At 31.2% G+C, this 23,034-nt stretch overlaps 2 protein-coding genes across 5 annotated transcripts in view; one reads left to right on the top strand and one right to left on the bottom strand.

Annotated features, from left to right (window-relative positions):
• Positions 1-9,314, bottom strand: part of Fhos (Formin homology 2 domain containing) — a 51,812-nt gene extending 42,498 nt beyond the window's left edge. For all 3 annotated transcript variants that reach the window (XR_015809848.1, XM_088187268.1, XM_088187269.1), the window contains exon 1: positions 9,190-9,314. Coding sequence is in view for 2 of the 3 variants with exons in the window: in XM_088187268.1 (XP_088043394.1) it covers positions 9,190-9,207 (18 nt within the window). In the remaining variant the exon portion in view is untranslated. The remainder of the gene's footprint in view (positions 1-9,189) is intronic.
• On the top strand, positions 9,251-22,311 carry LOC148234413 (protein RCC2 homolog). Of its 2 annotated transcripts, none has more exons than XM_088187274.1 (12): positions 9,251-9,531; positions 16,874-17,081; positions 17,150-17,296; positions 17,363-17,438; positions 17,557-17,688; positions 17,757-17,859; positions 17,930-18,033; positions 18,106-18,272; positions 18,382-18,562; positions 18,632-18,709; positions 19,828-19,928; positions 20,519-22,311. In XM_088187274.1, exons 2-12 carry the CDS (start codon positions 16,893-16,895, stop codon positions 20,687-20,689), a joined length of 1,449 nt encoding a protein of 482 aa, XP_088043400.1. In that variant the 5' UTR covers positions 9,251-9,531; positions 16,874-16,892; the 3' UTR covers positions 20,690-22,311. The 2 variants fall into 2 exon arrangements, with proteins under 2 accessions (XP_088043400.1, XP_088043399.1); XM_088187273.1 differs by lacking the exon at positions 9,251-9,531 and adding an exon at positions 12,278-12,430.
• The last annotated feature ends 723 nt before the right edge of the window (positions 22,312-23,034 follow it).

Genomic DNA, 23,034 nt, shown 5'->3' with positions numbered 1-23,034 from the left:
ATGCGTTACAATGGACAAATATGTACCAGCTGAGTAACTCAATCGAAAATAATTAATACCTATAAGAAAATATTAACTACCAGGCTGAAAATCTGGGAACTGGTGACATATATATTATTAATTATAAATTATTATGTGATATACAATTTATAATCAATAGATGTCACTGCAGCTGGGGTCGTTTTTTTTAATATTAGTGCATTTTTATAAATAAAAATTTGAGAGCCGCTGCTTACATAAAATAATGAGACGTTTTGAACAGTGTCTCATTATTTTAACAAATGACACACACATTCATGGAAAAATGTATACTAAGCAAATGCATCCTTCAAATAACGTCCCTGTGTCTCAAAATAAATAAATACGATTATTCATCATGTACTTATACAGTGACGAAATTTGAGAAAATATGATCTCAGCAAAACGGCAGTTTTAATTCTCTATGTTTCCATTTCACGATGTAAAAAAAACATTTATTTTTCATATAGTATATGATATTTGGAACAAATATGTAGTACACATAAATGAAATAACCAGAATTAAGATCAACTGCGATTGAATTGATTCGGCTAAATTGATGGAATATTTTAAATAAACAATTTTACCGAATTCATTGTATATACAATTGCTAATAGCGTTTGGAACGAATTTGATATACATAAAAATCGGATCTTAATCGTCGTTTGTTTTGTGCGGATTTGCATATAAATTAAATAACTATAAATAAATTAACCGCGTTCGAATCATTGAACTGATTGAAATAAAATCTTTGCATCTTGAAACAATAAATACAAATAACATATAACTTTACAAAAATTTGCGACGCACACCTGTTATTAAGATAAGCATAAAACAATAATAAAAGGTGAGCCTTTCTTGCATTTTGCTTCTTTTAACGAATGAGTTCTGCGAATTCGGTCATAGTAAACACCGCCACAAATCGTCTATTTACAAGTATACAAATAGTATATTATAGATTCTGATTTAAAAATTCTGTGAACAGATGTGTTATATTATAACACAGAAGACACGAATAATACGGATCATTAAAGTGAAACGTATTACTTACAACAAATCTTAGCATCTCGGAAGATTTTTTGCAGACGTCGTTTACGCGAAGTGGGAATCTCAAATTATTTGCAAAAATGATTGCGAAATCTTTAGTAGAAGTTTCTTTGGCCAAAATGTTCCATCAATATCGTAGAAATACTATGATGGCAAACGGGATCGAAAAAATGACACTTTTCGACAATAAAGGACAGATGGTTGACGAATGCCCATCCTCTGTAGAGAGTCTGCAACAGATCGAATGCATCTAATAAATTTAAAATCAACGGCATAAAGAATAAAACTTGTATTCTTAACTGCTGTATTTATGTAATATATAAATAATATGAATAGTAGAGTGCCCAGGCTGGATCCTTGAGGAACTCCCGAAGAAAGATATACTATTTTCCTTTTTCATTATTTATAATATTCAGCCATAATTGTCTCACATATCCATTTAGCCATGAATAGTAAATGTAGGTATTGATCTTACTTTCATTTTCACTATAACTTTGAATCGTAGATGCATAATTTTTCAGGCTATAGTTACGCCACTATAATTTAATTGTAATATTCACCAAAAAAGAGAAAACAAATGCATCGCATAGTACGATTTCCCAGCGACCTTTACAGGTGATATGAAACTTGTTAAAATAGTAAGTAATTTAAAAAAACAATAACAATGTGGGAAATGTTCGTGAAGTGTGAGAATTTGTAGTAAGAGACTATGTAAGTCAGAAGAGCCAATACTTAAATGACTAAACATATGAACGTATGCTACATACAGATGACTTGTGTATATAAATACGAATAACGTTCGTTATGAGTTGAGTTTTAAAATTATCACAGAATTCGAGAGTGGGTCACTGAGCGCACTGCACTAGAAACGTTTATAGACACTGCCATTAATAGGACAAAATCATTTCATGCCATCTCTGTCAATAGTTATTTTTAATATTAATTTAATTTGTCATTTTGTATTAATGGGATATTTCATTTAGATAACACGCACAAAAATATTTTTTTAATACTCAAATATATATAATGCAATTTCTAATATTTAAATATCAATGACGAAAGAACATAATAAATGGACCTGGCACCAAACATGTTAAAAATAAATACATGTCTATAAACATATATCGGTTTTCTTATTTGCGTATACATTTACCATTCAGAAAAAAGAGTAATGAACGCAGGGTACTGTTTTAAGGTCATATTTTTTCATCGTAATAAGGGCTCTCAATTTTTCGTTGTTTTTAACTATTCGAATATTGAATAAAAAATTGATCAAGTATCCGAAAATTCGAATATTATATTCATATTTTTTTTCTTGTTTTTTACCGATATTAATTAGTAATATAATATTTAATTTAAAAATAAGTATTGTAATTAATCATTAATTACAATCACAATCGCTAAATTTTATTAATTTTATAAAATAAAAATAACACAATGCTGTGCGAATTATTGTAAGGGCGTCAAAATAAAAATGCTTAATTTATTATTTTACATACTTTTTGTTCTGGGACGTCATTTCAGTTTTTTCAGGGTGGAGCAAAACCGGTTTGTAAATTTCCATGTATTATATATAATTACAACCCATCTTCATGCTAAAAATCGTCTATATTTTTTTTCGCTTATGTTCTATTGTATATCCTAAATGTCATTTAAAAAATGCACTAAAGACAAAATTTATTTTCACTAAAATCAATTGAATGTTATATTTTTGAAGGATAATTCTATGATTTGAATATTTGTATTTTCAGTGTATGTTGTTTACGTAAAATTATGAGGCGCAATTTTATTTTAACTCAAATATGATTTTTTTGAGAAGTGTTACATTATTTTGACAAATGACACACATGTTTATGGCATAATTTAGGGTAAGCAAATGTATTCCCCAAATGACGTCCCTGTGTCTCAAAATGAATAAATACGGAAATTCAGTATTAAAATAAGATGAACGTGTTTCAAAATCCATAATGATAGAGAATGAACAATTCTTATCGTAGATTTTACCGATAGTATACTTTCCCTAATGGCTATTGAATCTCGGAAAAACGACCGTTTCATTTATCTACATATGTTTTCATTTCACGATGGGAAAAAACACATTTATTTTTCAATTATATAAAATTTGTGAGAAGCAAAATTAGCTTAACTACATTATTTTATTCGAATTTAGTTGTATATATTTTTGGAACAAATCCGATGTACATATACATCAAAGTCGTTTCATCGTTTGTTTTTTGCGGAATTGCATGTAAATTAGATCAACGATTGAATTAATTCAGTAAAATTGATGGAACATTTGCAATACATAATTTTATTGAATTTATTGTATTTACATACAATAGCTAATAATGTTTGTAACGAATTTGATACACATAAAGATCCGATCCGAAGCGTTTTTTTGTGTAGATTTGCATATAAATTAAATAACTATAAATACATTAACCGTAATCGAATTATTGAACTGATTGAAATAAAAATTTTGCATCTTGAAACAACCAATACAAATAAATTTTAACTTCACAAAAATTGGCGACGCATACCTGTTTTTAAGATAAGCGTTAAACAATAATAAAAGGTGAGCCTTTCCAACGTTTTGTTTTTTAAACGAACGAATTCTGTGAATTTCGGTGATAATATATACAACCGATAAACATTATATTCACAAATGTTTTTCAAAATTGTAAAGGGATTATTTTGTTGAGAAATAGAGATAAAGAGATTATAAACTGTTTTAAACTTTAAATCAGTACGAAGTTTTAATTTTGATGCAAAGTAAAGTTTTGATTAAAAGTATGCGTAAAAAATTTTTCCATAATAAATTGCTTAAAACAGATTTAAAATTGAACATTATTTGTATAGATTTAAAATAGATAAAACAATAAAAGCCATTGAAAAAGTCCAAGTTGCACAATATTTACTAGAAAATATGAGCTATTTTTAGAATTTCGGCAATTACAAAGAGTTATTTTGTTTGTTAGCTATTAGTTGTCTTTGGCTCTTATAAATTACATACATAAAAAAGGAACAATTGGGCTGATTACAATGCATCTGTACATCAAAGAAAAAATGACTATGTATTGCTGTAATACATACATAATTAGTGTGTATTACAGCAATACATAGTCATTTTGTGTCATTAGTGTTTTTAAAAAATATAAATTTAACAATATTCTGAATAGTTAAACAATAGTTAAAAACCGAGACTGTAAGGACATCTCGCGGTGCTTATCTTTCTGAATAAAATGCGACATTCCATTCTAAATATAGGGTCTAAGACAGACATGTTAGAGAGAGAGATGTCAAAAAGTGATGTGTTCTCTCTCCTACTCTTTATAATCTCCACTCCGAGACCATATTTTAATCAGCACCTCAAAGACAAAAAACAATTATAGTCAACGGTGAGATAATTAACAACACTCAATATTTACTGGGACCATTGACGACCTACAGAGATGGTGTAGATAAACAATGTATAAAAAGGGCCTACGAATAAACATCAAGAAATCAAAATTTATAAATTAGACCCGGTAAGCTTAAAATTAGATAGTGATAGAATTGATTGGGTGAAGCATTTTAAATACCTAGATAATTGGATGGACCCCGAAAAAATATTAAAGTCAGAATTGCAATTGCTATAAGCCAGTTTAATAAATATAAAGGTGGTCTCACAAACAGGCACTTACATATTCAGACCAGAATTAAATTCGTAAAGTGCTCTATCTGATCAGTGGTATTGTATGAATCTGGACCTTATAATGATTATGATTAATAGACTGAAAGCGTTTGAGATGTGGCTTTATAATAGATGTATATTTTATTTTTTTAAACGTTTAATTGTATAATTATTGATTGTTTGATGGATATCGTGACGCATTAGGGAAACCTGTCATGTTATGCTAGTCAGATTTGAAATAAAAAAATAAAAAATAAATGAAGAACATGTATTGCTTGCGAAACATATGACAGCTGAAAAAGTGTTTTACTGAAATATATTTCTGTGATAGGTCTGAAGCATCTTATAGATATCAAGAATCATAAAATATCTCAATCGTTAGTAAAATTATTTTACTAAACAGAAGCAACAGCGAACCAAGAGTCCTTTGTGGCACTAATCGTACACTACAAATCTCTGACAACTCTCCAAATATTTACGAAAATGCAGTTGCTCATTAAGATCGAAAAGTATCATCGTTACCTACAAATATATGCGAAAATCTGTCTCAACTGAAACAGCCAAAGCAATTCTAGAGAAAATTTCGCAGTGAAATTTTGGCAGAACTTTCAGTGCTTTAGTCATATAATCTTGTCTTTCAATGCATTCCTACATGCATGTATATTTATATCATAACGTTTGAAGCACATTTTGAAACAAACACACACAGGTAATAATATTTTATTTTTAAATATATAATATGTAAGTATTTAGTTAGGTCAAACTTATTTTACACATATATTATATTTAATTAATAATTTAATATTAAATTATTTATTTATTATAAAGCTTTCGTTGCACGTGACAATGTGTTACAACAGGGTAAATACAATCAACAGTACGTATTTTTTTATTATTTTATTGATGTTATGGATAAATTTAGAGCAACATTGTATATACGTAAGGTTCTTATAAACCTTTCTGCAAAGTATCAGTAAAATCTGTCAATTAATAATCAGCACTATAATTAGAACAACATACATTCGAGTATTTTTCACGCCAAGAGAAAAAAAATCTATTCAAATGGGAGGAACATCCGTTTCACTTGACTATACTTTGTGTTTTGTAGAAATACTCTCAATATAAAGTACCGAAGTCTTTCTGATTAATCACCTCGTTAAAAAGTGTCTACACATATTTGAATTCCTACTTACCTCTAAATTTCAGGTATATTTACTTTCCAAAGACACACTGAAGCACGTCCAATCCACTGTTTGCTCTTTGGGCAAATGGGAAAATTAGATCAACGCCAGATTTGTATGGAAAACAGAAGAAATTTTCCCATGGCTACGATGGTAATCGCGCATAAACACGAATCGTTCATTTTGTACGAATAGACGATGTAAATTTCTGCTTCTAGTTTCACGGCCAGAACAATAACTTGTAATTATTTTCTCGATATTCTTGTATGGTTTAATATAGAGAGAAACTAAAGAAAGACGCATTTAAAATGTGGCGTTAGAGAAGATTCTTTGTGTCTCTTTGAAAAAAAAACGATTTCCATATCAATACTTGTGCTAATCGATATTAAATATGAAAAAACAATTCTTGATTTAAGAGAGCAGTTAGTGCAGTATTTTTTACTCAATTGTCTAGATAATGGACGAAGAAGTATATAGCTAATATTAAATTCCATGATCCTAAATGGATTACAATGAAAAGCAGTAGGTTATAAAAGCGATGAGCGCATATGTTATTGAGGCAACGATCATGAAAGACACATTAAATTGAACAACTGATACAATAAATCGGACATATTTAAAATGTTTGTAAGTCTCTAGTTTGCCACTGAGCTAATCACGGTATTTAAGAATAGTTTTTGTAGAATATATTACAGAAATAATATCGAAATCATAAATAAATTTTATTTATTTATTGAATTTTTTTCGTTGAAACTTAACAGGTGTTATACAATGCGTAACAACAGTGTAAACATAATCAACTACTAAGTAAATAGTGAAACACCAGACTAAAATATTAAGTATCTAAAAATAGTCTGTAAATTAATGACACATATTTTTTAAATTGTAAACCATTATTATACAAACAACATATTACTAATTCCAATCTCCCAGATATGATAATAAATGAAAAAAATTAGGGTTCATATGAGATTCGAACCCTAGGTCTTTCAGGTATTTTTCACCGACTATAATTACTAGTGGCAATTGCTCATATCGAATTGCTATGACTATGATTCAGATTTGCCGCCATTTGGCATACAGATCTATGAGTATGACACCAAATTTTTGACAGTTTTTCAAAATTATTACATTAACATGAGTCAAAATATGAATCATATGTATCTAAAACAGTTTGGCGTTGTATGTTTTGTAAGTAAGTTTTGCTCCTTATTGTGTCAAAATTATCAGTTTATTTTTTTTATATTTTTTTTTATAAAACAAATAGTTTTAATCAATGGTAAGTTATTTTATTCATTTATATCTAATTACTGTTTTAAATTGCTTCCAAACATTGCTGTATTTTCTAATTATTAAACATATATACACGAAGAAGTATATTTGGAACTTGAATTTGTCGCAAAGACTTGCTAAAAGCCAATAGAATATATATTTAAAAGCACTTTCAAAAAATACCTGAAAAATGCTACAGGCTGTGCCAAAATACAGAGCTAAAAAAATTATTGCTCTAAAATGTCTATGGAACTCAATTTGACAGTTTCGAATCGTCCGTTTGCTGTTCAAACCCAAACCTAAACTAATCAAATAAATAAGCGGAAGAGGTACAGATCTCGCATATTACTCCATAAACATAAGAGTGTCACATCTCGCATATTACTCCATAAACATAAGAGTGTTTATCGAAGTATATTCAAACCATATATGATATAAGAATGTTGCTCAAAGTATATTCAACCCGAATTTTGGTCAATAGAAGGGCTCGGTAACGAGCGTTCCCACTGCGACAGCGATAATTGTTTTTGCGCACTCCTATTGGTCAAAATTTGGTTTAGATATGCTTCATTCAACTCTCACTTATAAGCCGTAATATTGTTTTATTAAAATACCTAATATGAAAACTACATAACCGAGCGTTTCCACTGGAACGGCAACGGCACGATTTTATTGCTTTTAACGTGGATTCTAAACGTTGAATTTGTTCAGAAAAATGCATGGCATTTAATAAAATACTATGAATTTTAAAGAAATCGAATTTAAAAAAATACTAACTGGCTAACTTATTCCCCTCTCTGAAAAAAGCTGAAATGACGTCTTTGCTCACTGGGATTTGTCCATCGCCCACCGGTGGGCGATACTGCTCACTTTGAGAATCTCTGCTCTAGATTATAACATGGGAAAATATTTTTTGATGCTAAATGGTAATCTATTAACGAATGGCTTTCAACATCAAATTGAAATTTAATAAAATCTATTTTAACCCTTCCACCGCGGCTGAAATTTGTTAATATGTCGAGGGCGCCTTTTCATGCCATATTTTTAAAAATATTAAGGTTCAATAAATTCTCCTGATTTACAGAATAAAATTATACTAAATAACCATATTTTTAGGCTCAATTGTTTATGCCACCTTAAGATGTTCAATGAGTACTGGTGATTTATATATTATATTATAGAAGTCATCAGCGGTGAAAGGGTTATGGAATAGTCACCGGCGAAAAGTAAGAGTTTGGAATTACGAATATCTTTAATAATATAATTAATAAATAGAAGAAGCGTTAATTGGCCAAGATTAGAACCTTAAGGAATTCCCAATGTGATAAATATATTCAGAAAACTTATATTATACATATTAAACGACAATTTTAAAAAAAGATGTTATGGGAAAACTAATTTAATTTTCAATAAATAAGACATGCCAAACTTTATCAAAGGCTTTTTCAAAATCGGCGTAGATGACATCTACTTCATCGCCTATATCGAGATTTTTCGTCACAAATTGAAATAACAGAGCAGATTCGTTACTACTGATATCAATACACGAAAATCATGGTTATTCAAGTACCCTTTGATAAGGTTTGAAACATACTTTTCAAGCATGATTTTTAATAGTTTGATTGATGGTGATAAAATTTACACTGGCCTATATTTCTAGTGACTCCCATACATATGGGAGTCACTTTCGTAATTTTCTATACATCGGGGAAAGTATTTGAAAACAAGTCCCTGCATTTTTTAAACATACCAACTGGAATGAAACCAGGGCATTCCGGTTTTTTCGCCTTCAATCTCCCATAACCATACTGAAGGTCGGAAGTTGTTAAAGTATAAACTGTTTATCGCATAAACCAAAAATAACGCATTTTATGGTTTAATTTTCAATTTTCACGATCAATATCTTCACACGGTCACAACACATTTTCCCATAAAGTGTGTCATAATGTGGGCACGCGTCGTGCGTTTCACACTCATTTTCCATATGTGCGTACTCACATAATTTCTGAGAGACATTTTCGCAGCTGAGCGTCGCCGTGGTGCGTTTTCGCAGTCGTTTGCACTAATCGGCGCGCTCTTCCGGTGCGCGCACGACGACGAGCGCGACGCCCGCACGACGCACTGTCCGAGGCGAACCCGGTTGTTCCAGGTCACGTGGCGTCGCCTCCTCTTTTAGATCGCGCTCTACGTAAATAAACCGGGTTCGCAAGGCGTCTGGCACCGTTTTCCTTCCGGGTTCCTTCTCGCTCCAGTCACCGCGTACCAGACTGTTGCGTACCCCTGCCTGCAGATCCACCTATGGAGCGGAAGCGAAACTAACACTCCACTGCGTTTCATTCGGCAAGATAACTTTATTTATTTATTTTAATTAAATTGAAACCATCGTTACCTAACAGGTTTCCCCACATCGTCACGATGTTTGAAAAGCAATACATGATATATTAATACACAAAAAAAATAATTCATGAGTGAATAATTAAACAATAAAAAAATCATAAAATATTAAAATTAAATGGTACGAACCGGACCAGCTCATCATAGCTGACATTCAACAAAATGCAAATTAAAGAGCCCTAACGGTCATCAAAAGAGGACGCGATTTTAATATCGAAGACGTTCCAGAACCAAAACCTAGAATTCCTCAAGAATAGTTTGATGGTCGACAGCACCCTTCAGAAGTTTGAAGAAATGCTTAGCGACGTACAACTTTCTGTGAGAACTCAACGAATCGTATCCCAACGCTCCTAAAAAAAAGGCGTTGTGATATAAGAATGGATAATAACCAAATATCCTCTTATAAATGTAACTTTTCTGAACCTTTTTGACTAAACTTGAGTATTTGCTTATTCGCGGATTTCAAATTATAAATCCCGATTCAAGAATGCTACGTGTCTAGGGATTCCAATCCCGGGATACCGAATCCCGGGATCCCGGGATCCCGAACGATTTTCAATACCCGATGAGTCCTGGGATTATAAAACATAATCCCGAATTTTTCGGATTGGTTGATTTATCAAGCACAATCGAATTATTATTGACAACATCGTTATATTTCGTGTACAAACTTGCGCGAGTTGCACGTGTCATCTGTGAATCTTTGAGGCTGTGAGTCTGAACGTGCTTTTTCAGCAGCAGGCTGCTTAGAAACCAAAATCAGATCAAGGCTAAATGATAAAACACTTGATGCTTTGATGTTACTTCGTGAGTTTTATTCAAAATAATGTTTTCAATTAATTGTGTCTATGAATGTACATACCTATGTGCATACATTGTCAAAAGTTCATTTTTTTTTCTCAAATAAATATATAAGACCTTCCCTTTTTTATTTTTATTATATTATTTTCTATTTTAAGTCCAAGACTAAAATTATACGTACTTTATACATTGTACGTTATAAAAAACAGATGTAAAAATATATTGTATTATTCATTTTAAATTACTTTTATCGATAAACTAACATGAAAATTATCCCGGGACCGGTCCCGGGATTCCGGGATCGACTAATTGCAATACCGAAATCCCGGGATCAAAATTTTGGCCCAGGATTGGAATCCCTATACGTGTCATAAAGGACGCGAATAGCTGAAAGATCGTCAAATTGAAATGCGTTCCTCACGACAAAGCCGAGCATCATTTATCACAGAAGTCGTGCTCTCAAAAATGATTTCAAGATCTATAGTGGAAGTTTCTAAGCAAAAATTTTCTCTCCGAGATCGTTGGAATAGCCAAGGGGTACCCAACCTTTTTGCTGCGGGCACCACCTATTTTTTCAAATCAAATTTATAGTTGAACATATGTAGTAAATAATACACAAAAAATAAGATACTTGCTTAGAATGACGGCGCCTAGGTCAAAACTAATGGTTATGTATTCTTCGCTGCGTCACTTTGCTGGTCAACAACGTTTTGATATATAAATTCGTTTTCAAATTTAAACTGGTTAAGGGCGAGTGAGCATTGATCAGTACTAGAGGCGGCTGGTGACAATAGAAACAGGTGGGGCCAGGGCTAAGATAAATGTTTTTATACATAATATGTACTATACATGTAATGAACATTATAATATTTTTTTTTTAATAAATAAAAATACTGAAAAAACAAAGATACGAACAAAACTAACAGAATAAATAACGTATCAATCTATAAAAAATATAAAATACAGCTTAAGACAAAAAAAATATAATAAATAGATGCTTTAACTCTTTAAACACCAATTGATTTTTTTTTTAAATGCTACCATTTATAATGTAATTAAATACATTTTATTATTTTTAAACTCACTATTTTTTTTATGCAATAATAGAAATAAAATACAATATATCTATTAAAAAAAATGTTTTGGGCCACTGAAACACTGCCTGGGATAGATTAAACTCATTATTTATACATTATAAATGATTTTATTCATCCTGTTATAAGAAATTTATTTTATTACTTGCCAATATACAAAATTTTATCAAAATTTAATAACAGAAGAGATTTGTATTGCTATTTTTTGTATCTTCTAAATTACTTTGTCAATTAAAACGGGAGGGGGGAGCGTAAATTTCAGTTCTTGTCTGGAACGCTGAAATTAATTAATTTAACGTTTTTTCCATAAATATTTCCGTTGTTATTTATTTATTATTGTTTTATATTGCATTGTAGGAAATTATATAAAAAAATCAGTGATTCTCAGTTTATTTATTGCTTTGATTTATTTTACTATTTTTTGTATTAAAATGTTTTAATAATTTACTTTAACACTTTTGCATTATTAAACTTCGTTAATAAATTTTACGTCTTTTTTGTATATATTATTGGACTTTTATATTTATCAATATTTTTTATAAAATTGCTATATTTTTTTTTTGTTATATTTCTTTATTTCGTATTTTTCAGTTTATTGCTAGTATTTTTAATATAAATTATTTACATTGAATCAAAATTAAAAAATTATAATATAATGTTTTTTATTTATTATTTCTTCAGTTATTTATGTAAATATTTAACTATCTGGATTACCTCAAAACAGTGGAAGTTTTTATTGAATATAAGATATGGTTACTATACTAGGTAGTAACAATAGATTTGCGAGCGGTATTTTTAACGAGCACCCGTTGTAACGAGCGTCACACAGCCCTCGCCGGCGTTCGCTCTCTCCGATTTTGAGGTGCGGTCTGGTCGCACGTACGCCGGTTTCTCGTCAGACAGCTCTGTACGTTCTCGACGAACGCCGTTTCAGCGCTACGCTTCGACAGGTGAGTCGCTCCTGGCGTCTCCTCACATCTCACCGGCCCCGCGCCGCTGCATTTTTGCCGCTCGCGTCCCAACGCCGCCGCGCCGCATTCGCCAAACAACAAAACATTGTATATTTTCGGCCATTTTGTACCTGATTTCATCCCCTGGTTCCATTGAACGGGGCCCAATTAGTTTTTTTTACATAACGACAATCATAAGATGCCGTAGCCGTCGCGCATCGCCGCGCCTAATAAGCGTACAATGGCGTGCACTTTCATCGCATATTGAAATGCATTGTTTTTATCTTGTTTACATCCACAATTCGACCCAGTTGTAATGATAATGCCATATATAAACTTCCGCCATTTTTAGAACAATAATACGGTGTTTGTATCTTATTCATACGTCATAACCTCAATAAATGTCGGCCATGACAAATGCGAGTCAAGGGTGGCTTTTAATATTTGGTCCTAAAAAAACGTGTGACCAGGTGTTTAGACGTAAATTCGATTGTCGTTCATAATCAGTGCCAAACACGTGTATTATTAGATAGTATGTTTTTAAAGCTTTCCTTAAAAGACAATTTTAACCTTTTGCGGTCAAATTTAATTATGGTATGGAAGCTTTTGGAACTTTTTCAACCATTCTTCATTGCGTTGGTTTTATTGCTTTTGGCTTATATTCAGTACTTCTGAGAACCAAGTAAAGATGTTCCACTGGTTTATTGGCATCATATGTAATTTTAGACGCGGATTTAAAAAAATACAAATTAAATATTATCGTAGATTTGTTAACCCATTCACCGCTAATAATATATGTGGAACAATACCACAGTGCTCAAAAATCAAATTTTTAAAACATCAAAAATACGAATCGATGCGAAATGTTTGTCAACAATGCTGTATAGTATGCGTTACCGGATGTTGATATAAACATAAGCGAACCACAATGTCAATGGGTTCACAGATTAATCTTTTACATTATTAACTTGCAAAACAAATTGTCGAGGATTTCGCGCAATTTTTCCATTCTATTTTTAAGGAATTTTTTCTTTTGCTCAGACTTGTTTCTTAGGGTGAGCCGAGCTGTTTTTTTTTTATTGGACCGTCGCGGGCCAAAGTCATAGTCAGAAACTAATGTGGGGGAGGGTTTGGCTGAATCAGTAACGAACTAATTTTTATTTACGAAGGAAGCAATTTAAACAAAAAGAAGAGAAAATTAAGTAAAGTTCATAAGTAAAACTAATTAAAACAGGGAATTGAATCATTATCACTTGATGTAAACAATTGTAAAAATAAAATAACAATGACCGCCAAATTATTTTTATAATAACCCTAAATTCAGAAGAATTTTCTATAATAAACAATAAGTAATCATGATAATTATATCATAATTAGCGCCACAGGCAATTTAATGCATATCTGAGAAAGTAGATTTACACCCTCGTAATCCCTCTGATAAAAATTGATTTATGTGTCTTGAACATACATAAAAAAAAATACAAATAAGACATATTTAACAGTTTTCCCTAATTCGTCATAGTAGTTTAATAACACAATAAAAGAAAAAGAAAAAATATTTCACATTCTATATATTATACAATTCACATTTACATTTTATATACAATTTACGTCAACCTTTAGAAGTTCAAAGGCATGTGACATGCCCAAAATGGTTTTACCTTTGCAGTCCAAAGGCATCTGTCATGCCTTTCGACTGCAAAGAAAACATATTGATATTTTCTGAAGCCCTTTCCAGTATTTTATTTCATTAGTTACTCGGAGATACATCTATCAACATATTACGGTAACAATATTTTGTAATTCTTAACCATTTTACCTGGAATTGTCAAATTACTAAAATTAATCGTAAAATATGTTAATCCATCAATGGATTTTGGAAACCATTTTTTGATGAATCTGTGCCAACTGCTCAAATTTTTCGAAATAATTATCTATAGCTAATTATAATTATATTATTTATCTATGGTTAATAATTAATTATCTATAGTTAATTATTTGTTGTAGCAACAGAATGGTTTACGTTTTTTTTTTTATACATATAAAAGTTTATTTCAAAAATATACATAGACATATTAAATGCTCAATACTGATTCATAATCATTTCCATTGTTTACAAAAAAATAATATTTATCCATAAGTATAGTGAAAATTCAAGGAAAAATACATAAAACCTTTTACAATAATGGTTTTCGTTCCGCGGTCACTAATATAAGTAGACGTTGTATATACTGATTTTGAAAAAGTCATTTTATCTATCTCATTCACCGTCTGAATATTCTTATGATCTCGATGAGAACGTTCCGTCTAGAGAAACTTTCACTAAATCACTTTTGAGAACAGGTAGAGGTTCTCTATACATAAATGACGTTGGCGAAAAATCTTCCAAGATTCTCAAATACTCCCTCTCAATCATAAAAGGTCAAGGAAGGTTCTTGAGATACAATTATATGAGAATATTTGGTTATTATCTGTTGTATCCCAGCGCCTTTCTTTTTAGAGCATTTGGGATACTATTCGCTGAGTTCTCGTAGAAACTTTTACGTCACTACGCAATTCTTCAAACTACTGAAAGGTGTTGGAATTCCAGTTTTCCACCCCAGAATGTTTTCTATATCCAAGATCGTGTAAAAATATGAAAACAGAGTGTGGGGATAATTAATTTTAGAATGATCTTGACTGTTACCATATGGTCACTCTCGTCTTTGAAGGGTTAACCCTTGTCTTTATTTTTTTAAGAGGCATGATTTTATTCGAACTAATAGTTTTATCCGTATTTCTTTTAAAATTTTATGTTAGCAGAATCAACAAAAATTGTCTCATCATATTCAAGCCATTTTGTAAACTTCATTCCAACGTGTAAAATCTTAATCTCATACTTGTTTCGTTTGAATTGATACAAATTTCAACAATGTGATTTATTATTTTGAAATTATAAAACTCATTGTTAACAATAGTATCGAAAAAGTATATATTGGGTGTATTTTACCAGTTTATAGATCCAGGTGGTAAAGACCTGTTTTATAGACCTATTATTGGGAACTGGTTATTGTCCTGTCTAGACGCCGAAGGCTGGTTTGTGGTTTGTGATGGTATTGTTTTTAAAAAAAGGGTTATGTCTTCGTCCTCATCTTCTGAATTGCATTCCAATACACTTTAGAATTCAAAAACGCTAAATTTGAGACTTTTATAAGTTGATGGTTGGTCCATTTAAAAATAAAAATATAATCATCTATAAAGGTACAAACTATAATAAATAAACGAGGTGTAAAATGCACATTAATCGATCAAACATTTCAAATGTCTTACATTAACAATTCATGCGATATAATGAGGATTTCATATAAATAGTGGAACATTGACTTACGAGTTTTTCTTTTTTAATTTGACATATCATAGGAGCAAAAAATAAATTAATAAAATTGCTCTCATTGATTTACAGACTAATTTCAGTCTGATGTGTCTTGTTCACCCCGTTATAACGCACGTCATGTTATAATGTAAGATTTACAGTAACCTTACTATAATTTTATAAATATGTTGTGAGACTAGACTTGTGACATGATTTAATAACACAACGTAAGAACTTTGCGGTTTTAATAGATCAATGACGATGTATTGTGAATGTACGCATACTGATAGGAAGCTAAATAATTGGATTAACACAAACGATGTGAAGCCTTTTTTTTGCTTTACACATAGATTTATAAGAAAATTTAGTTCATCTATTGATTCAATCATTTTTATTTTGTGTAATTGTGAGGTATTTTTATGTGTGGTTTTTTATAGCTGCGTGATGAAATGTCAGGCATGTTAGTTTGTTGCATCTAGCATTAAAATTTGAGCTCTTAGAGAATTGTATTACCTGTAAGCAATAAACCACATTTTTACGAGGACTGATATTCTATTTTTAACCATTTAGTACATATTATTTTTTTCAATTTGAACATATTTCTGTCGATATATTATTATATGCCCCACCGATAAAATAAATATTTTTTCATCTTCATAATTGTGTCAAAGGATTTTTTAATTGACGCTTTTCATTCAGGTGTGTAAGTTTGCTTCTAATATTAAGCATGTACGATAATCAAACAATGCATAAATTTGCATTTAGGTTTTTTCTGATTGCTGATACAAATAAATAAATATGCTGATTCTGAATTCAAGCATGTTTGCTTAATTTTTTTCTTGATGAATTACTAATTCAATAAAAAAAATATATGTTCTGAGAAATGTTATTCATGTCAATCTCAATTACGTCAAATTCGCCAATTCTCACCTATGTAGCGAAATTCGATCAAACACTTGACTTAGCATTGTCATAATATTTCCACCACAGAATGTTTTAATACTATAAATGAAAGTTGTCCTTATTTATTTAATGTTAATGATAATTTAACTAATACTCTATTATTATACTTATGGTATTTTTTTTTACAGAAATAACTACCTCAATAAAATGGCAGATGTTGGAAATGGAAAAGGCGTCAAGCGTCCTGGAGCTGGAGATGCCCCTAAGAAGGCAAAGAGACCCGCCAAGAAGAACTCAGACTCTGAAGAGTCTGACTTCTCCGATTCTTCGGAAAATCCGCCGACGCCAGAACAAGAAAGTTTTGTGGACTTGGAGCCGCCGACAAAGCTGCCAGAGGTTAATCTAGCAACGAGCAACAATTCCCATTGAGTGCGTACATATCTAAAAGTTGTTTCTGTCTATAGGAAATTTTGATGCGGTTCCCTAAGGAACCTGGATGCCTTATGATCGCCGGTCACGTGTCATGGGAATTGACTGGAAAACGTGAATCGAAAACGTTGATCAAGTCTCATCCCAATTTAAACACCTTCCACCGTTTCACCGATAAGAAGGTAAGTTAATTTTATTTATATTTTATAGTAATGTTAATATTTAATGTGGTGTTCTTTTTCAAACAGTTCCGATTCATTGCAAGCGGGTGTACTTCAGCTCATACGGTGTTGATTAACGACGAGGGAAGAGTCATGACCTTTGGTAATTAATATATTATTATTACTAGTATCGTCATCCACTCAATAAATAAATTATTTTATCGTTTATATTGATTTGTTAAAGGAAGTAACGGGAATTTATATGTAAACTTTTATTTAAGGTCGCAACTCTTGCGGTCAGCTTGGTCATGATGACACAACCACCAAAGATTTGCCGACTTTGGTTCCGTCTCTACAAGAGGAAATTGTTATACATGCTGCAACTGGACGGAACCACACTTTGTTCTTGACGGGTATTTACATATTCACATATTATTTATACGTCCTAAATAAATGTTTATTTACAAATATTGTTTTATAGATAACGGTATTGTATATGCTTGCGGTGATAACAGAAGTGGTCAGTGTGGAATTGGCAATATTACGCTCAAACAAATCATCACCCCCATGAGAGTGAAATACAGGTATTAAAAATAATCCATCATTTTAAACTGATGTTTTTCCTATATTAATAAAGCTGTCTTATCGTTTTAGGGGACCGCCAATTGTGAAGGTGGCTTGCGGTGCTGATTTCTCAATGATCTTAAACATCGAAGGAGGCCTATACTCTTTTGGACTTCCCGAAAACGGTCAACTAGGTACGGGGCGGTCGAACTGCAATTGATCTATAGTAATGATGATTTTTTTTTAATGTGAACATTTTATCATAGGTCACAACACCGACGGTAAATACCTCGTCACGTCCAACAAGTTGTCGTTCAACTTCGAAACAGTTCCCAAGCGCATCATCACTTACATAGAAAAGTCTAAGGACGGCCACATCAGCCAGATCGATGATGTTCTGATCACAGACATGGCTAGTGGTATCAATCACACGGTACGGTTCATTTGAATCTTGTTTTAAATATTTGAGAGTCATTGAATGGATGTAATTGCGTAATTTGAATATCAATTCTTATTCTGAAAAAAAAATGTTTGAATTTTAGGTTGCTATTGACAACAAGAAACGTGCGTTCAGCTGGGGCTTTGGAGGATTCGGGCGTTTGGGTCACGCCGAGCCTAAAGATGAGATGGTTCCTCGCTTGATCAAGTTCTTCGACTCGCAGAGTCGCGGCGTCAAGTCCATATTCTGCGGTGCCACTTACAGTTTGGCTATCAACGATTTAGGTAATTATTTTTATTACGTTATCTTTAATGACCAGCATATTATAATATAAACATTTCTTTTAACTTTAGGCGCCCTCTTCCTATTCGGTCAGACAAAGAGAACGGGGGAGGCAAACATGTATCCTAAACCAGTGCAAGATCTATCTGGTAAGCCATCAAAATTTTAATTCCGATGATATTTGAGGCTTTGAGTCAAACTTCGTATTAGAGCTTAGAGAAATCTGATTAAGATATAAATTTAACGATATATAATTAAATTTGATTTACATGAGCTGTCTTTTTATTATAACTCATTTATCAGTGTAACAGTGATTGGTTTATTGACTCGAATATTAGACAGTTCCCATACGAAAAACCTGTACTAACTTATAGAAAAATCATGCTTTGTGTATGATCAGATTTCAAAGGTACAGCTATTAAAATTGCAGCAGTGAAAGAAAGTATACTAGCTATAGTAAATATACACAAGATAATTCTGCAGCATGATTAAATTGATCGGATAAATATCAACACGTTGGAAAGTTTCATTGCACCTTCATCATTCACCAGATCTGGCCCCTCGGACTACCGTTTGTTTCGATAAATGCAACAATCATTAAAGGAAGTAAAATTAGGCCTCAATGAATATTTTTATTCTACAATAATATGTGGCACTGTAATAGTGTTATTTCATATAATTTAAGGTTGAAAATCGTTTGAATTTATTGAATTGCAAGTCTGTCGAATGTTATCCACTGTGAAAGAATGAAAATGCTTCATTAAAAAAACGTGCACCTCGTTGAGGGTCTTTACTGTGCTGTTGTAAGAGGGATTAGCCAAAATTATCCGAATGACATAGGCGTTACGAACTTCCAGTACGCAACTTGTCAGAATTTTCATCAATGAGTCATCCCTTATCTTACCGTGCCATTTTAATTTTTTTATTTGAAAATTTTTAAACTAGTTTTCAATTTTTACAATTAATTTTATTAACCGTACATGAAATTAAATAAGAACGGGTTTTGAATATTTAATTTTTCTTATAAATTAAATTTCTCCGATTAAAAATATCTTTTGTTTTTCGTTTTTAGCACCTACAATTTTTTTAATTAATATAATAAAGTTATGGAAAATAGGTCAATATTAAATAACCACCCTTTCTTATATCAAAACACATAAAAGTATATCTAATTATAATGAGAATTGCAAATAATTTTTTGCACTTCAGATTTTGTGAATTCCATTATAATCAATAGGTTTTAATAGTATAATGTTAAAATTCACAGGTTGGAGCATCAAGGCAATAGGTACGAGCAACACTTCCATAGTGATCGCAGCCGAGGACAACTTGATCGCATGGGGAGCTTCTCCAACATTCGGCGAATTGGTATGTTTTGATTGCGATCGGCGAATGTATATTTATAAGTTGCGATTTCATGTTTTTATTTATAAGTTGCGATGCGCATCATTCAACACCCAATATTTGGGCAGTTGCTGGTGAGTTCTTCAAAACTAAAACTCGACATAAAACAAGCTGTTATAGAATCTTATATATCTGTATTGCAGATTTCACTAGAGAACATTCATTATTTCTATAGGAATTGGACTTCTATAAACATAAAATATAATATTCCGATTATATTATCCTAAATAAGTCTTTTTGTGTTGTATATATAATATATCGATCTTTTTATTTAAAAAAATCTATTGATTCGGGTAGAACATTTATGACAAACTATAGTTTTGATCTTTGATTTGTTTTTATTTTTGATTTCTTCGTATCAATCTTTAAAATTTACAAAAGTAAGAATACTGTTTGAAGTGTACAGAAATTAATGGACCGAGTTCTTTTTGTAATAAAACGGTTATAAATTACGTCTCTTGTCCACTTTTTCGATCGCGCGAAAATGGTGGTGTATTCATCAGTTCCGATTGGGTGTGAATATGTAAATTCAACTTTTATTTTTTTGCCCACAGGGTTTGGGTGACTTGACGAAGTCTTCGACTAAGCCGATCGAAGTGCCAAAAATGGAAGGATCAAAGGTCATGCAGGTGACCATGGGATATTCCCACACTCTGCTGCTGTGCAACGACGCATTGGAGGCGACTAAAGAGAAACTTGCCCGATTCCAGATGTACAAGCCTTAACGGGGTCATCTTACTCCATTTTGCTGTAACAATACCTCTTTTTCTGAATATACTTAAAAATATTAGCATTTTGCCGATGAACAAACTCATACATTCAGACGTTATTAACAGTATTTTTATTATATTTATACATTTTATATATATATACAGGGTGGATCAAAAAATGTACCTGAATCGATATTGAACAGCAAACTGGCTGCCAAATAGACATTATTAATACGTGATTATTGTTCTCTTGTGACATGCGCTTTTATTTTAAAAGCTGGTAGAGTTTTTTGACTCACTCTATATATGTAAAAAAATACAACTAGTATTCCTGCCAAAATACAAATCCTCATTGATTCGGAGACGTTCACAACAACAAAAAACACTAGCTAATTTTTTTACGTATTTGTAGATATAAAACAATTGTGATCGTTCATTTTTTTTTCTTTACGTATTTTAAACGAAGATTGTTTTATATGGAGGGATTGTCGTAATGTGATGAGATTTCAACCTGTAATAATGATTTTACAGGACTAGTTTTAAACAGATAAAGTAAATTTTATAAGCAGAGACCCGTAAGCATTATAACGTTTTGTCATCAATATATTGCAATGAAAAGTTCCATTTATCACCAATTTAAGATGTTAAAAATATCTATTAAAATTCAGACTAAATAAATTATGAAAGTATATCAAATTATATTGACTATTTCTTAAAATCCTAAATTGGTAATAAATGGAACTCTTCCTGCCATTTTAGTATTTATGACAAATCGCTATAATGCGAATAGGGATCGAATTTTGTATACTAAACTTGTTTAATAATAACTCTTTTTTATAATACCGTACATTTTTCGGAGTGTAAAATAGGAAAGCCCTTATGTATAACGGTACTATAAATAATATTTTTTTAAACAAATAAATGGACGGAAAGATATGTTTAGCGTTAATTATTATTACATAATAGAGGTTTAAATAATCTGTCTGAGTAGTTTCCGTTTCTTATTATATATTTCTCATTGTGTAATTTAAAAATATAAATTTTGATCTTTTTTTAGCTATATCGTTGAATTTGTACAATTAAACCAAAGGATTATAAAAACCGGTACTTAAAACACAAAAAATATAATAATGTTACATTTATGATGAATAATATGTCTTAGGTTTAGTTTCTTTTATATTATTATCTTAGTTTTATAACTCAAATGGGTCCTCTCTCAAAAAATATGTTTACAGATCTAAAATTGTCACTGCCAGTATTAGTATGATCAGTTTGTATTGAAAATAGATCATTCCATATACAATTTAAATCGATTGGTTCAATGACTTACCTCTTGTCGCATCCATGACATTTTAAAATTTCGATTTTTTTACTATTGTGTGAAGTGCATTATTTTTTCGAAATTCATTTTAGATATTTAGTTTAGGTAGAGGAGTTATTATAATATCTACATATATGTATGTTAATAACGGAATTTTATTATTTCTCAGTATTATGTATAAGTCTTATATTTCAATGTTTAAACGACATTTTTAACATTCCTTATAAAATATTAAATTTTTTTTGGAACATTTCTTTTTAGGATAATTGTTTTTGGAACATTTTGTTTTTAAATAAAGAACAAATATTTGTTTCAATTTTTGTTTTTTAATACGTAAATATGAAAACCAATAAACTTGCTCACAAACCTTATCAACGTGAGAACATTGACTGATCTGAAAATTGAGATATAGAATTTCAAACGCCAGAATGCTGCCTGAAAACTGATGACAAAAACACCTTCAGAATACAAATCAACTCGGATACGATGTTGAGATAAGATCAACGAAGCTTCAGAAAAGAACTATAGGTAATATCAGCGATATCAAACCTGAATAGCACAAGAAAAATACCAATGAAGAGAAGCAGATTCATATTCGAATATACGAAAACACCCAATTCGATTTGTTGAAACAGTTGAACTCTACTAGTGTAGAGTACGCTTGGGATAAGGATGCCGGTTTGTTATTATGAGAGGGAGAAGCGATGTAGCGTGTACTTCGTTGTCTCGCTTTCTCTTTTAAGGACAGTCGCTGATACGTCAACGCTGGTATTCGTCATTAGAGTGCAGTGTGGCACAGAAGTTCGATCTTCTCTAGTAATTTATTTTAAATAATTTTGTGTTGATATTGGCTTAACCCAGATATGCCCACTGTCCATAATTGATATCAAGGCTTCAAATATACACTTAAGTTATTCGTTCTCTTACCCGTGGATTAAAATATTTTAATTATTTTTCCATTAATCTTTCCTCATTTTATATCTTTTTGCTTTTGAAGAATAGCTACAGACTTCATTATTTTTTTGACTTGTGAAAGATT

Source organism: Plectrocnemia conspersa, unplaced genomic scaffold, assembly GCF_051122295.1.
Source record: "Plectrocnemia conspersa isolate PC_06_02 unplaced genomic scaffold, ASM5112229v1 ptg000006l, whole genome shotgun sequence".
Taxonomy (NCBI): domain Eukaryota; kingdom Metazoa; phylum Arthropoda; class Insecta; order Trichoptera; family Polycentropodidae; genus Plectrocnemia; species Plectrocnemia conspersa.
Note: the sequence above shows the minus strand (reverse complement) of the source record. Positions and strands in the feature narration are given on the sequence as shown.